We start from the raw sequence: 16,181 nt of genomic DNA, 5'->3' as shown, positions 1-16,181 counted from the left end.
AAGGCTGAATGCACAGGATTTACCTTCTGGTAAAGATTGGAAGTGTGACAACAAGCCTCAAATACATCAGGAAAAGAAGAAGCTATGCAGAACAGAATAAATTCTTCTCCAGCTACACTAACTGGCAGCTGGAATAATGGGTTTAACATGCAGCAGTGGAGATTAATTTTTGCTTGTTTATTTCAAAAGACAAGAGAATCTTTCTAATGGAAAAGGAGGTTGAGAGCTGACAATCAGTAGAACTCGTGAAATCTCTCAATCATGACATTTGTAGGATGAAGTAAGACAAGCACTGGACAAGAATGCCCTGCAGTGAATGCTATCCTAGATCAGCTAGTTCCTGAAATCCCTCCAACCTTATATCCAGCCTATGGGGAAAAGCAATGTGCAGGCACTTTCCCACCTTTCCCACCCAAACAGATTAATCAGACACAAAGCTCTTAATAAAACAAAAGCCAGCAGGGGAATTCAGACACAGAAAGGATACTGCAGACAGAGATGAACAAAGTTGGGCTTAAATCAAAAATAAAAGAAAAAAAAATAGCCTTTCTCCAAAAGCTGCATCTAAAACTAAACTGCTCTTGCAGATGACTGGATCACATCCAAGCAACCTCCAACACCCAGTCTAACACTGTCTGTCCTTTCATTTAAAGGTCACATTTTCCAGGCTATTGAGCTTTTTTGCACATTTCTAGATTGCACTTCAGGTCTGTTGCATTACACACAGCTTTACTTCACAGGGGTTAAATGAGGTAGCTCAGTTTTATTGTAGGGTAATGCAGTGGTTAGGGGAAACCACATCTATCAGTAAACATGGTTAAGCAGAAAGAAATTTGGAGCTGGCAGTTAGTGAATTATTTAGAACGTGAAAAGGGCAGGAAGGGAATGAGCAGAAAAACTGAAATACTTGTGCTTCCACAGACTGTAGGCCTCTTAAGCCAAAAGCTTTCTAATTTTCCTATGTTTCTGTGATATACATAGAATTAAATAGACACTACAACACCACATGCCCTAACACTGGCCATAACGACCCCAAACAAAGTAGCATTTTAGAGAACAGGACGCACAGAAGCAGTTCCTCATAATAGCTGAATAGAATGTTTCTCGTCCCTTTTTCTAAAGGCAATATCATTAGAGATCAACACATCAATAAAGATACACCAGATATAAATGGGCGCCCCCTCAATAGTGGGACATGCAAGCATTCAGATTTCCATATGAGAAAAAAAGTATGGGAAGGAACAATCATGTCTCTGAAGAGTCTTCTGGAAGGAAATACAGCAGCCTCCCTGTAAAGGTAACGTTATACAATGGCACTCTTAAAATGTTCATCAATGATGATCTTGAAGCTCAACCAGCTGATGCTAGTAGTGTTTATATATACCAGCACATAAGGCATTATGTTACACTCAAAGCTGTCTGGCACCAGCATCCCTGGTCTTGAAAGATCTGTTGCAATTTCTCTAAGTGAAAAGCATGACTTCTGCTCACTCTCATGGAAAAAAGGCTTATAACTTAGTCAGAATCAATCCGCGTATCATTTTGTACACAGCAGTATTCTATAGATAGTCACAAATGTTTAATGAACTTGGTTGTCAATGTGATGTTTACCTCTATTAAGATTTTTCCTTTCTCACAAGAATTCTTACCATATATATCAAATACAGGAATCCAAGTGCAGTAGTATTTACAGAAGTGTGTCACAGAGGCTACCTTCTGAACACCCTCCTGCAAAGCAAACTGTTTTGCAGCACACCTAACCTGAAGATTAATCCTCCCCATAGCATTCTATCAACATCTGCTGAATTGAACACAGTCGTAGAAGTTCAGCGCTAGACTTGAGGGTCAAGTTAGTCTTTGATATAGCTCCCATGAAGCCCCCAGAGTTTTCTGTGACAAACCTGGCCTTTCATGTTTTTCTGAAGAGGTCACCAGGTATCTGACAGACAAATAACATCAACCTGCATCCATAAAGCCACAACAGTTGCAAAAAACTTCTGAGGAAAGGATGTCACCATCCAGAACAAGAAAGCAAATTCCTTGTGACATCTGACAGAACATCGTTCAAAGCTCTTTTTAAGACATTCAGTTCCTGAAACATGGCTTAGAATACCATTAGCTAACCCTCTCTAACGTAAATACGCACACATATCACATTTCTTCTTTATCCATGCACACGTAAACAAAAGTTGTGCATCTACAATTATCATGACTTACTAGACAAGCCTGAGGCAGGAAGCTGTTCACCCTGGAGATACTCCACATGCCCTCGAGGTACTGCTGAGCCTGGATGGTGACTGAACTCAGTGCACCGCTGAGACCACTGGGAGCTACTGTGACTTGAACGCTGGAGTTTGGAAAACTGCCCATGCCTTGAGACCACCCAAGTCCCTTCTTCCTCTCTGTCCCGGAGAAGAGATTTGGTGATTTTCCAGGTTGCCTGCCCACCTGCCCAGTAATCAGTGGCAGGTCCCGCTGGGAAGAGACTGTCACCACCCTGGGTACCATGCTGGTCACTGCTGTGGCACCAGGTTGGAGGTCAGGCATTTCTGAGTAGCTGGCTTGGTTGAGGGTGTGCATCATCTGGATGGCTTCCTGTTTCAGCTGGTTCAAGTGAGTGGCACAAGTTTCGCATCTGCTCTCTCCTTCATTCCTGTTTTTCTGTAGATAGTCAGGCACTTGAAGCTTGTCAAAAATTAAAGCTGATAATCGTGGGTCCTACAGAAGGGGGGAAGAAGTAAAAAAACAAAAAACCACATTGAGTCAAAACACAAACAGAGAAAAAGACAAAGTTCCACTCATGGAAACACTTTAAATCTCTACTGGTATTTATCAAGGCTTTTTTTTTTTAATCTGAATACCCCAAAAGGCTTGCAGGTCACAGCTGACTAATAAACCATAAGTGACTTCATTCGTATGAGACCCAGCACGAAAATTTTCATCAAATTAAACAGTAGAGCTGTGGGTGCACTTGATAACTACTCATTCTTCTAATTAACTCTCCTTTGGACACATCCTACATGCTTGTATTTTTCATGCTCAGAAGTAACATTACTAGAGAACACTGACCCTACAGTTATTGTAATGCATTTCAAAGACATTACCACCACCTTTAAACCAGGAAAATAAAATTTCATATTATTAAAAAAAATTAGCGCATGACCCTCAGAAATGAGTAATCAAGTGGCATAAAAACAGCTTAGATGGTAGTGCTAAAAAACTGGCTCCTCTGCTGGCTAGGCCTGTTATTTCTGACCCTTGCAACCCAGATGGTAGCAATATTCCCTTACACTACACTTGCTTTGATGAGAAATAGATTTGGAAGTACAGCCATGTGTGAAGGTGCGACAATGTGCACACTAAGAAGCTGATTTAAAAGCAACACCTACTTTACTCCCCACTCCTCCACCTTGCTGGTTCATTTTAAGGCTGCCCAGAAATCTTATAAGCCTGCTCTGTGCTTCCATTTCAGAGACAGAGTTACCTATCTCCTGGAACACACCAACACCTTCCCATCTCCAGCATGCTACCGTAAAGATCAGCCAGGAGATTAAATCCAGCCCTGCTGTAAATCTGCTATCAAGATGAATGCCATGCAGTAAAACCAACCCAACTTCACACGCTCTCCTCCAGCTCTCTAAACAATTAAAATTTTAATGAAATCACAGCCAAAGGTTTATTCGTATAATTATTTTAAGTGAAAATATTTAATTTGCGTGTTCATAATGAGGGCATGCAAAGCTAGTACGTCAGACACCCTGCATACGCTGGGGTATCCCTAGATCAGTACTCCTTTTAAAATCGCATTATTTGATGCCAAATTGCAATTGCTCTCTAGGAAATGAATGCCCTATTAGAAAACTAACTCATTTTGGTTTTAATTACAACACACATCAATAAAACTCTTTAGAAGTCTAGGGACCGGTACTTTGGCTTTGCTCATTATTCTCTTTCAACTGTGCCATTTCCCTTTGCTCTGAGTTTATAAAATCCTCAAACGCTGCTCAACTTCTCCACCAGCAGCAGGGAATCCAGCTTGTTTTTAGCTGCTGGATAACTCCTGCAGTAGTTTTTGATCTATCTCATAAAATGCCAGTATTGTGTTAATATAAACCATTGTGTATAGCATCACATCAGTCCACAGCCAAAAGCCATTAACAAAAGTTACTTTTTCCACAGTAATTTAAATTACTGTTTATTTACTGGAAGAAAAAAAAAAAAGAAAAAAAAAAAAACAGAAAAATTACCTCTCAGGCTAAGGAAAGCTGCTCCTGCTGTTGACTGAACAATACATTGCATTCACACTAGCGAGCGAATTTACAAACTCAGGTCAAAGACAGTGTTTCATCTTTGTCTCTTTTCTCCTTATTAAGGCTTAAAATGCGTTTGAAGTTGCTCACTTTGCCTATCCTCCTGAGCAAGAAAATTCTTCCCCTTCATGCCTCCCAGAAGTCAGAAACACTAAATTAACAGATAACAGTCAGGAAACAATAAAATATTTCAGACACTTTTTTCTAAGCCAGTGGCACGTCAGCAGAAAGGTGCTGTTGGTTAGACTGGAAGGTATCACAACACAGCCCTGCAGGCACCATTATGCTTCAGGCAAGCCAAAGACCAAAGAATCTCCCAAGAAAAAACAAACAGCCCACATTCTGCAGAAACCCTTCCAAATGAGAGCCTTCTGAGCACACTCTTGCAGTCAACAACCTAGCACTGATTGCACAGCCACCAAAAACACCAGTGCACAGTGCTGCGCCACCAGGTCGTGGCCTGGCACTCAAGGAAGCTCTAACCAGCAACAGGACTAGAAGGAATGGCCTTAAGTAGGGGAGGTTCAGGTTGGATATTAGGAAATGTTTCTTCCCCAAAAGTGCAATCAGGTGCAGGAGTTGGATGCCCAGGGTGGTGGTTGACTCATTTAGATGTTGTACTAAGAGACATGGTTTAGTGAGGAAATTGGTGGCAGGAGGACAGCTGGTCTAGATGTTCTTGAAGGCCTTTTCCAATCTTGGTGATTCTATAAAGCACCTGTGGCTCTTGCTGGCATGGGCCTCATCTGGCAACACTTATATTGCTATCAGATGTCAAAAGTTTCAAATGAGCAATTAAAGTAAATGACTAGGTGAAGCAGGCTTCTCATTTGAAAGAAACAACTTTCTTTTGATGTAAAGAAAATTAATGAGCCCCCAGTTCCAGCTCCATATACAGAGTTCACAGCACAAGGCAGATCAGAGTCAGGCAGTAGTGCAGTTACAAGGAAACTAAGTGGACGGCATATTAAAAAGGAGAGGAAATAGATCTATTTAGATTACACAAAACACAGAATCATAGAATCATTAAGGCTGGAAAATGCCTCTAAGATCATTTAGTCCAGATGTCCATCTAACACCAATATTGCACCAATATTACAGCCTTGTAAGCCCACTACCCACTGATGCTGGTAGTCAACCTCCCTCCTCCAGCTCCCTCTCAGAGGGCCCAGCTGTGAGCTTAGATTACTTTTATTTTTCCACTGCCTGTGACAAAAACACCTGGCTAATGATTGGGCGTGAAGGGCAGAGGAAGTGCAAGTTACTGTTAAAAACATTAAGCGGAACTTAAAAGTTAAGTCAGTCCCATTAAAGGGGTTTTACTACCTGGTGACAACGCCTGGACCTGGGGAGCCCCTGTTTCAGCAACTTGTGACCTAATGAGTCTGGGTGGAAGTTGCCTTCTCATGTTTTGCAGAGGAAGAAAATGAAGCGGAGCAACCAAATGTGTTAAGGGCACAGATGGGGCACAGTTAAAGTCATCCTCATCACAGCTCTGCCGGCATGGAGGGGAGCAAACAAAGCAGGCGTGCAAGCTGGGGGTACTGACACAATACCCTCACACACAAACTACAAACCCATCCAAACAGAGCTCCAAATCCACTTCTGCCTGCTGTGCTACAAAAATGACTCACCCAGTTAACTTCTGCTTACAAATTCTGGAGTTCCAAACGCTCCAGACAATTAGATGAATAAATGGTTCTACTACAGACCACTGCACTTGAGAGCCCAGCAAACCCGCAGTGAGATAATTGCACATATCTGTGTGAGCAAAAGTTTTCTGAAGCACCTGAATTTGTCTGTGTTTTCCAGCAAGTGGCTCTTACAAACACAAGTGACCTTACAAGCTCCTGGGAGACTAATAACACATGTGCAACTTGCCCCAAGGATAAGAATGCACCCCCAAGGATGCATGCCTGGTCTCAAAGTGCTTTCTAGCTGAATTGGGGAAGATAATAAGTGTGGAAAACCAGGACTGTGATCCAGCTAGAAATAACAGAGAAATACCCACGTAGTTCAATACTGTTGCATTTAGCCTGGAGTTTGCCTTCAGGCTTTGTAAGTAGAGTGCAAGTACAGAAAACATGCTCAGATCTGAAAACACATCCAGTAATTTGTAACAGAAGGAAAATAGAAACAGTAATTTTAATTCACACAACCCTGTCCAATGCAAAATTTAACCGCTGCAGTTCCTCCCTGTGAAATCCAGCACACACCAAACTGGCTTCCAGCAATGCAGTTAACACCAAAGCATGTGGGGCACAAACAAAGGCCAGTGTCTCACAACCATAAATTACTACAGCCTGAGACCACAGTCCTTGAAACGACAGACATACTCTAAGCAACTGTGATGTGTCCAAAGGCCAGTATCTCTGAAAATCCCCACTGCAGCTTAGGCACAAAAATAATATGCAGGTTTTCAAAAGCATGCAACATCAAATGACCTTGCTGGAGCTCAACTCTTTGAAGCCTGAGACCATTTGAGTGACATGCAGTTAAAAAATAAACTCAAATTCTCTTGAAATTTTACTGTAATCTGCAATTTGTCAGTAATTTCCAAAGTATTGAAAGTCTGTATTTAAATTTTGCTAACAAAGAGTGACAGAAAGCTCTGAAAAAGAGAAACAAGAATACAAACTTTAAATCTTACCTGCAGCCACTGACTTCTACCTCCCAAACTAAGCAACAGGAGAGGATGTAGAAAAGCATCTGGATTCTCACTTAAGAAGTCACTGAAGTAATACCCACCCATCTGTAACCTAATCCTTGCAGTGAGGAACTATCCACAGAGCGCGAACAAACGATGACGAACAAATGATGAAAAGTCAAATTGCCAACAACCACCCTCAGTAATTAGCTGTAATTCTGCCTGCTGCTGGTTTCTGCAGTGCAAGTTTACCTGCAGCAGCATTCAAAATTAAAGGAAATCTTGATATAATAAAAAAAAGAAAGAAGCACTGAATGGTACACTGAAATGCATCCTTAAATATAGACCAAGGCAAACCACATGTTTAAAAATGCTTTGGGAGAATCAAATGTACTTTCCCAGTGCAAATGGATCAATGATAATGATTTTTTGTCTTAATTGTCTTTGCCAATTTCTGCTATGCTGCTTACAAATTAGTTTTTATCTTACATGACATTGTGGAATATCCACTAATATGCTCTATATTGACACATAACGTTGAAGGTTGGGGCTTGCTTTCCACTATATAATCATTGACAAAAAAAAAAAAAAAAAAAAAAGGAGAAAAAAAAAAGAACACACTATAGATACCATTTAGTGTAATCAAATTAAAAAACAACTATGCTAATAGCTTTTTGTTTTTAAAAAGTTTCCGCATGGCTAATTATCTCAAGGGACTGAAAATATGAGCTCTAATTCTTCAAGTAACCCATGCTATAAGATCACTCGGTTACTGGGCTATGTTTTATCAGAGTGTAAACAATCAAGGAAAAATAAACACACAAAGCTTTTGCAAGATGGGAATTCACTGCAAATCCCTTCTTCCAGAGGGACGTGGGACTTGCAGTGTAACTTAGCTGTCTATGAAAGCAGCTAGCCCTCTGAATAAGCAGAACGTTTCCAAAGCAAAATACACATGAATTAAGAAACAGACAGATGCATTTAAAGGCTGAATTCCATTTCATCTCCCTACCTGAACGCCTCACTACCTTGAAGCAGATTAATTTAAGTGAATGGATTGTGGTCCTTGCCCTACGCTGTCTGTCAGCACGACTTCTTCCAATCTCCAGTCCCATTATTCTGCTTCTAACCCCAACCTGAGGCAGTGCACACAGACGTATCCTCTATTGACTCTGGCCAGCTGAGTCTCAACCCAATTTATTTTCATCTTTGGCAACCCAGAGAGTTTGGGGGAAAATACATGTATTAGAGCACGTTTTATTTCTTACTTTACAAGTATGCTGCATCTCTTTCAAACATCTTCATAACAAAGGTCAGGCAGCACGCTAAAATGTGCTAAAAAACATATGACCCCACACTAAAAATGACTTCAGTGTGCTTAGTTATTCTGAAGCCTCCACTGAACTCTATTTATTTCCATTTCCTGCCCACTTTAATGTACTTCAGTGGCCCGCAGTAAAGTTAAAGCAATAGGTGTCTGTCATAAAGATGAATAGTGCTATTGGAATGCATAATACAGTGGAAAGAGGAAATGAGAGCAATCTGGTTTATTTACATCTCAGACTCCCATCAGCACCTCAACCCAGTTCCCAGTGGTTTCAGGGGCCTTTCCTGTTATCTTCTGTATTGTCCCCTGCAATGATTCGTCTTTTAACCTCCCAGAACCAGAAGGTATGGGCTGTTCTCGGAGATTTGTGTTTGAGAGCCAGAGGAGTATGGGAGCAAACAGCCAGGCAGCGCGTTCAGTGCAAAGGAAACAAAATAAAGGTAGCACTCGTGATTTAAAACAATTAAAGATGCGCACAAAACAAAAGATCCCAAAGAGATCTGCTATCATATTGAAATTTAGATCAACACACAGGAACACGACTACTTCTGAAAAACAGTAATTACCGTATTACAAAATATTACTTTTAATCTCCTTTCTTTACGATCTAATTAAACAGATATTTTACTTGCCTTTGGAAAAAATGTTTTTCTTAATTTGATTCAATTTTAACATTCCACGTATTGTATAAACTACACATTCAAACCAGTATGTAATTTTGTGCTTATTTTTAACAGTGTATGACTTCATTTAAAAATGATGCGTTTTAATTTGCATGTTTATTGTTGGTTTTAAGTAATCCTTTAATTTTCCCTCTCGGATCTGTGGCTTACTGTAACTTCACAATGCAAATTCAGAACTGATTTTGTTCACATGATAAGAGGGTATTCCAACATCCTCTGCGTTCTTCTTTCCCCCTTTTACTTTTTTGTTTTTAAACCTTCATTATTATCATTTTGCACAGCAACAGTTGTTTGAAGAAATAGTTGCACATCCCATCCCTACACTGCCCTTTGGTGTCCTCAAAACATCTGTTTTCACTATTACTTTCACAGAAACACATATAGAGAATATTTAAGAACTTAAATAATAATAATAATAGAAATCATAGTTTTTCATCATATTTCATTTTTTGAAACTGGAGAGTAAAAGTGCTTATATAAAAGTCAAAACTTTTCTCTTTAAAAGGAAAAAAAGAAGAGTTTATGTGCTTATGAGAAGTGTTAGAATGACCGTTCTGGAAACTGATGCCCTCTGCCACTACCTACCCTACATGCTGTTTAAGTTCAATCAGGCCACTCCAATCATACAGTACCTCTGAATTCCAGCACAGGGCTGAAAATCTGAGCAGCGCTCACCACAAAGGAAACATGCCGCGTTGTCAGAATGCCTCAGAAACATGATCCTTTGGTATCATTTTACTCTAAACAAAAGGCTGTTTGCACTATCTCATTTACTCAGGCAACAACCCATATTTTCAGAATCAGATCACAAGGGCAAGCCTTGTGAGATAGACTTCTCCAATGAGCTGGCCAGAGACCAGCAACCCAGCCCACACAGCTCAATGAACTGGGAGAGGAGTAACACTCTAGATGAGATCTTCAACACATTTAAGTTATTATAATGACATTTATCTCAGGAGAAGCATGCCCGTTTGCATCAGGCAAACCTTCAGTGGGGGATTTTAGGAACATCTGGACTCCAGCCTCAATGACCACAACATTGGCTTTGAAAAACCAAAGAGAGAAAAAATGCTTGGAGCACTCAGGACATCCGCATATGAACCCTACAACTGTTGCAGTCCAACCATCTGAATCCAATTAAAAGCATGCTCAGCAGCAGAAGTTAGGGAGTGGACACATCTTCCAAATGAACATCATTAGCATAATGTAGATTTAAAATCAACTATGAAAACCAGTGCTTGGCATTGGATCACACCCTCTTTGTGTCTCTCTCACTTGCTCATTTTATCAATTATTTGTTTGGTAAATGAATACTTGAGAACCATAAAGAAACGATTTTGCTTACAGAATGGAAGGGCTGCCCATTGTGTATTCCTCCTGAAAGCTACAAATTACTGCACACAGTGCATAGTTAGCACACTATGTAGTCTGTCTGCAGAAATAAAGTAATAAAGTGGATTACACTTTATCTTCATTAAAGTGCTTCTGTTAATTTTTTTTTTGCCAAAAACTGATTTGTTGGCTGAAAAAAAATTGAGTTCGCAACTGAGTTTAAGCAACTCTGTAGTAAGTCAGAATTTTCCCTTTTTCTTCTGGTTTGGGCTTAAGAAAAACAAAAGAAAAGGAACTTCCAAACAGAGAAAATTAACAACTAAGTGTACTTCTAGCTCCTCAGCCTCAAGCAGGCCACACTCTGCTCTGAAGAGCCTCCTCTTGTTTCTTTGCTTATTTGGTGGCACATGTAGAAGAGTTGCTGTGGGGCAAATAGACTGGGGAGGTAGGTGGTAGCTTCACGTTTATTTTATACAACTTTTAGCAAGAAACTTTAGCAAGTTCACAAACTTGCCATCAGCTCTGTTGGAAAGCAGCACCCTCCCACATCTCTGGACTTGGAGAGAACCAAGGTCCTTGGTTCTTGTTTGGTTTCAGTTAAGATGCTAATGCACTGAAGTAGCTGATTCCATTCTGCTGAACTAGCATGTTATACAGTTATATTTTACTTATACAGTTCCCCTATTTCAATGGTTTCTTTAGATGAAAAGTTCAGCACTTAACACCTTGGAACATGAGCCTGTAGCAGCATCACACCAAAACGCTATGTAAAAGAAATGCAGTAAAATGGGTAGTACTAAGACACTGTTGTTGCTCATTTTGTTGATCCTACTGTTTTCCAAAAGCTCTTACCTGAACATTACCAGATAACCTTTGTCCACAAAATGACCTATTTTCTAATACAAGACTTACAATTGCTATGCCATAGTGTGAACAAGAAAGGAAGTATCCTGCCTTGTACCTTAAAACACCTAACAGGACCACTAAAAGGCACTGTACATTTTCCTGGCAACCTAAATGACAAGTCAGAAATTGACTTTTTTTAAACTGCTCTCCCCTGTCAGCCCAGCAAATGATGTGAGCAGGAAAACAGTGCAGTGATTAATGTCCACCTGTAATCCTTATGGCAGCAAGGCTGGGCGGCCCCACAGTGGTCCTGCAAAACCCACACGTTGTACAACCTCTCTCCATCCAGAGAGCTTGTGTAATCAAAGAAGACTAACTCCCTTTGCCCAAGGTCTCTCTACTGCAAACATAGATCAACACAGCCATGTCCACAGGCAGACAAACAAAATCACTCTGCCTATGCTCAGGGCATCTTGAAAACCACGTTGGTATGGTTTATAAGCTCTGTTTCAACACAGGATATGAGCATAGTAAACATGTGGGCAGAGCGAGCTATAACACACATAGATGTAGACATTCCCACAGATGGATAGCTAAAATACCTCTGCAAACTCTTTCAGGCTCCTCAAGAAAAAAAAATAAAGTAAAAAAGCCTTATCTCCTGAGACACAGCAGCAATCAGACACCTGGCAACAACTTTCAACACCCTTCAAGCCAGATCCTATTAAAACCAGCAAGTAAGAGATGAAAGGCTGTAGTTCACCCTACCAGTCACACTTAACCAGGGCTCTTAAACATTTATGGTATCTAATGTCGCTTCTATAGAAATTCCGCAAGCTTAGACAATGCTTAACATCACAGGATACATTTATACTTCCATTCAATTGTTAGTACTACATAAGAGGATGTTTTTACTTTAATTTCTGTTCTGAGACCTTGAAAGATAAGCTTTCTCATCACCTGTTGGAAAAGGCCAAGTACAGAGGAAGATGGGCTTCCTTTAAGAAGAGAAATTACAGCCCCAGAGTGAAATCTGGGCCCTGTGAAAAGCCACGGTAATGTTCATATCGAATACAAAGTCGGTATTTCCCTCTCTCTAAGTTCATGCATCCCCATTCCTGACTACAAATCAGCAATGAAGACTGTTTCATCAATCCACTTCTCCATTTATCATAAAGCACCCATGAAATGCACATTTGCTGGGAGAAAAGTTAAATTAACGTGCAAAGATTCCCCTCATTTGAAAATTAAGTTTTGTGGCAACAGATAGCGTTGTATCAAATTTGCAGTAAATCACCAGAAAAACACCATACATGCTTCCCAGGGTGATTTATTATTATTATTACAGATGTAAATACACATTTAAAATCAGAAAATTGTGGGTAATCATGCCTTGCCAACATCCTCATAAGATCTGACAGCTAGTCAAACAGCTCTAATTGTGGACAGTGTTGAAGCAGTTCTACAGATCCTTAGAGCTTGAGGCCGTTGAAGATAACCATCTCGTCTGGCATCCTGCACCTCAGAGCCCTGCTAATTTCAACCAGGAGGTGCAATGACCCCGACAGGCCTATTTAATGAAGATAGGGACTTTAGGATTTTTAGAAACATTCACTTTTACTTCGACCCACAGGTCTTTCAAATCCACAGTGCCTCTGAACGAATCCTATTTTTAAAGTGCTATGAATAAAATATACAATCAAGCAGACAGCAGCAGCACTTGAGGTGATGTAAATCCCAAGCTGACACACGCTGTTCTTTGTTGTTGTGCTAGCTTGTATCAGTGAGGCCAAAAACCTTATTCCATGTGACCAACTTGAGAAATCCTGGTGGCTGACTCAAGGACTCCCAGCTTATGAGGCAGCGCCATCCCAAACACTGGCTGTGTACTGGTAATCCTTGATTTATCCCTGCAGCTCTGGTCTCAAAGCAACTCGTTCATTATGCAGGATATGCTCAAAAATGTGTGTTTTACTTCACAAGGCTGATGCTGTGATTCACAGGAAAAACCATTGCAGAAGGCACAGATTGGGATGTTACTGCTCCAGTTTCAATCAGCAAACACTCACTGAAATAAATTAACATCAGCATCTCGTGGAAGTCCCTGCACGAGGATGTTAGGCAAGATTTGTTCAAGAACGCAGTCTCGGGAGCAATTCATCAGGAATCGGAGGTAAGCCAAAAAATAAATACAATTAAAACGGGACCAGCTAGAATAACAAAGCAGCACAGCCAAGGCAGCATCCACATGACAACCAGAGGCATCTCCAGAGCAATCAGAACAACTGTCCACAGATCTTGCCAATGAGCCAGATGCTGCTGCTGGAAGAAGGCTTGTGTTGACATAAACTCAGAGATGTGAGATGCTTAACACTGAGAGCAATCAATCTTCACAACTACTATCTGGCTGCCAAGATTCACTATTATGCTACAGACAGATGAAAACAAACATCATAAAACACATGCAGATTCTACATGACATCAAACTTCCCCCCCCCTCCTCCTCACTCCTCTGAAACAAACCGGCAGTCTGGGTGTAGCCACAAATGACCTGATGCTTTTCCTGAGTTAACAACAGAACCAGGAAAGAATATCATCGGCTAACAGCTCGCTGTGCACACCCTGCCAAAAAGCCAATGAACTTATCATACTGTATAGGAAATTCCTATCTTCCACACCAATTAGTGACCCAACAGTGATTGATTTTATAATCCCAAACTTTATCTACAAAGTAACTTCCTCTGGGACCAACTTTCCATTACCCAGCATGTGGAAAATTGCATACAGCCAATGCACTATGAAAAATCAAGGAAAAATAAGTGCTATTTAAACCCCAACTGTACCATACCTCCACATTCTTGCTTTCCTAAGGGAGATGCACTTTTGACAGTTACTTCCTTTCCCTGCCCTAACATCCTATCTCCACCATACGCCGGCTGGGCTCTCAATCAAAACAGAAACAACAACAGGAACTAGCAGTTATTCATTACAATAGGATCAAAACATTTCTAGGCACTAGCGCTGTGCCAAGTCACTGTCCTTGAAGACCCTGCTGCAATCCACTTCTTCCCTCCCATATTGGACACTGTTATTGAAAGTGGCTCCACACCAACGTGAGACACCATGTATTAAAAATTCCAGCTTTTTAATCTGAATCCACTCAGGAGCAGGCGGCCACATCTCAGAACTGCAGGAGGCAATGAAACCGGCCCACAGAAAGGTGAGAAGATTAGCTAGCTAACAACAGAGGCTGATATTTATCCTTAATTTTAATCAAGCTAGCATTAGCTCCAGTCTATAAAACCAGAATTGCACTGCACGCTAACTACCGGCTTAATCACAGCTACAGCACCACAATATGATTACTGGACACTAATTATATCTTATAAAGAGTTAAAGACAATCAACTACACATAATTGAGATTTATATGCAGTTTTCCCCTGACCTAAAAACAGCTTCATACATTAATAAGTTAACGTTATTGCCAGAAACAAAGCAAACAGTTCCATCTACATGACAAAATACATGAAGCACACGAGCCAGATGTTGGGTCCTTTCATCAAGGAAGCAATTATTTAATTCCTGGGAAAAGATTTTCTCTCTCTTCATTCCATTGATACATAATAGTGCTCATAAAAGATCCAGTTCTAGCTCCAGAGCCTGGCCTGGGTCCAAATCTGCAGTGCTGTGCAGGGTTAAGAACCAAGGGTCTCCTCTTCCTACCACGCAGACACTTCTGGGCACTAAGAACAGGGCAGTAGGAAGCATCCTTGGAACACATCCACACCTGCTCTTTTCCATGCACTGCATCGCAGCCCCCACAGTGGCTATTAACAGAGACTGTGGCTGCCCCTTGTTTCTCTCCAGAAAGGCTAATCCTCCACAGATGAGCATTACAGGGATCACTGAGAAGCTGCCACCTCTCTCCATCACAGCTGCTGACCTCCAGCTCCATGAGGTCCCCTTGGCCAACCCAACAACTCCTCATTAGAAGCACTGCTGAGAACAGCTTGTCGTCCTTCCCTCGGTCTTTTTTGCCAAACCCTTCTTACCCACTGTCCTCCCAGCTAACAGCAGCCATTGTCTCTAACAATCAGACACCCAACAGCCACCATCAGCAGACACCCAGAAACGTTCAGCTCTGACACTGGAGTAAAGGCAGAGCTATCTTGTCTGTCACCAGCCTCCACGCTTGGCTTTACACCAGAGTGCTTACAGAGGCAACAAGGATAAATATTTACACAGTGGTTGCATTTGGAGGCCCAGCTGGATATAGCCCCCCCTCAGTCAAACTTGCAATTCTAAAACATTTAATGAGTTTACCAAAATCACAAGTTACACAGAGCTCTGCATGACAAGCCAGCCGGCAGTTCTGCAGACTACACTCCAGATAGTGAAGAAGCGTGTCCCTCTACAAGGTTATTTCGAGTCTGTTGCTAAAAAAAAAATAAAAATATCCAGATTCGATGCAAAAAAAAGCAAAACAGACGCAAGGTCAGGCACAACAGATAGAACCAGTTACTAAACAGATCCATTAGCTAAAAAACTTGACTAGGAAACATCCTTGCAGCATTTAAAACTTAGCAAAATAGTCCAACATACACCTGGTTATTGCTGTGACATCTGCTTCAGTTTTATGTATTTGTGAGTTGGACCACAGAGAAAGATAACCAAGTTTACAGATATAATAAGACAAAGAATGACAACATGTTACCGTTAACTGCTCATGAAAAATGGCATAAAGAACTCAAATAAAGCAAGTGCGCTGCTTGCAATGTTTAAAAAATTATCACATTTTGTAATGAACCATATACAACCAAATGGTGCTTTTCCTTGTGCTGAAGAAGAGTAATTTTATTCTGAACTAAGGATCCCATCATAAAATGAGAGGAAATTCACAGCCTGAACAATCACAGTTGTGCTGAGAACATTTTTAGGCATATGGCAAATTTATAATGGTCATTGGGGATGAAGAGCTAAAATTCTGTTGCAGGCTCTGAATTCAAGACATTTCACATAAAACTGTACCTCAGGA

General features: G+C 40.8%; 1 protein-coding gene across 3 annotated transcripts in view; it reads right to left on the bottom strand.

The window, feature by feature from the left end:
- Positions 1 to 16,181, bottom strand: part of KIF26A (kinesin family member 26A) — a 94,578-nt gene that overhangs the window by 60,726 nt on the left and 17,671 nt on the right. For 2 of the 3 annotated variants that reach the window (XM_085547763.1, XM_085547765.1), the window contains exon 3: positions 2,218 to 2,718. In XM_085547763.1, coding sequence (XP_085403889.1) covers positions 2,218 to 2,718 — 501 coding nt within the window. Of the gene's footprint in view, positions 1 to 2,217; positions 2,719 to 6,960; positions 7,333 to 16,181 lie in introns of those variants that run through there. The other variant, XM_085547766.1, reaches the window with a different exon arrangement.

Source organism: Coturnix japonica, chromosome 5 (assembly GCF_054131305.1).
Source record: "Coturnix japonica strain WE chromosome 5, WE-NBRP24, whole genome shotgun sequence".
Lineage (NCBI taxonomy): Eukaryota > Metazoa > Chordata > Aves > Galliformes > Phasianidae > Coturnix > Coturnix japonica.
The sequence above is the reverse complement of the archived record's forward strand: the minus strand, read 5'-3'. Positions and strand labels throughout refer to the sequence as shown.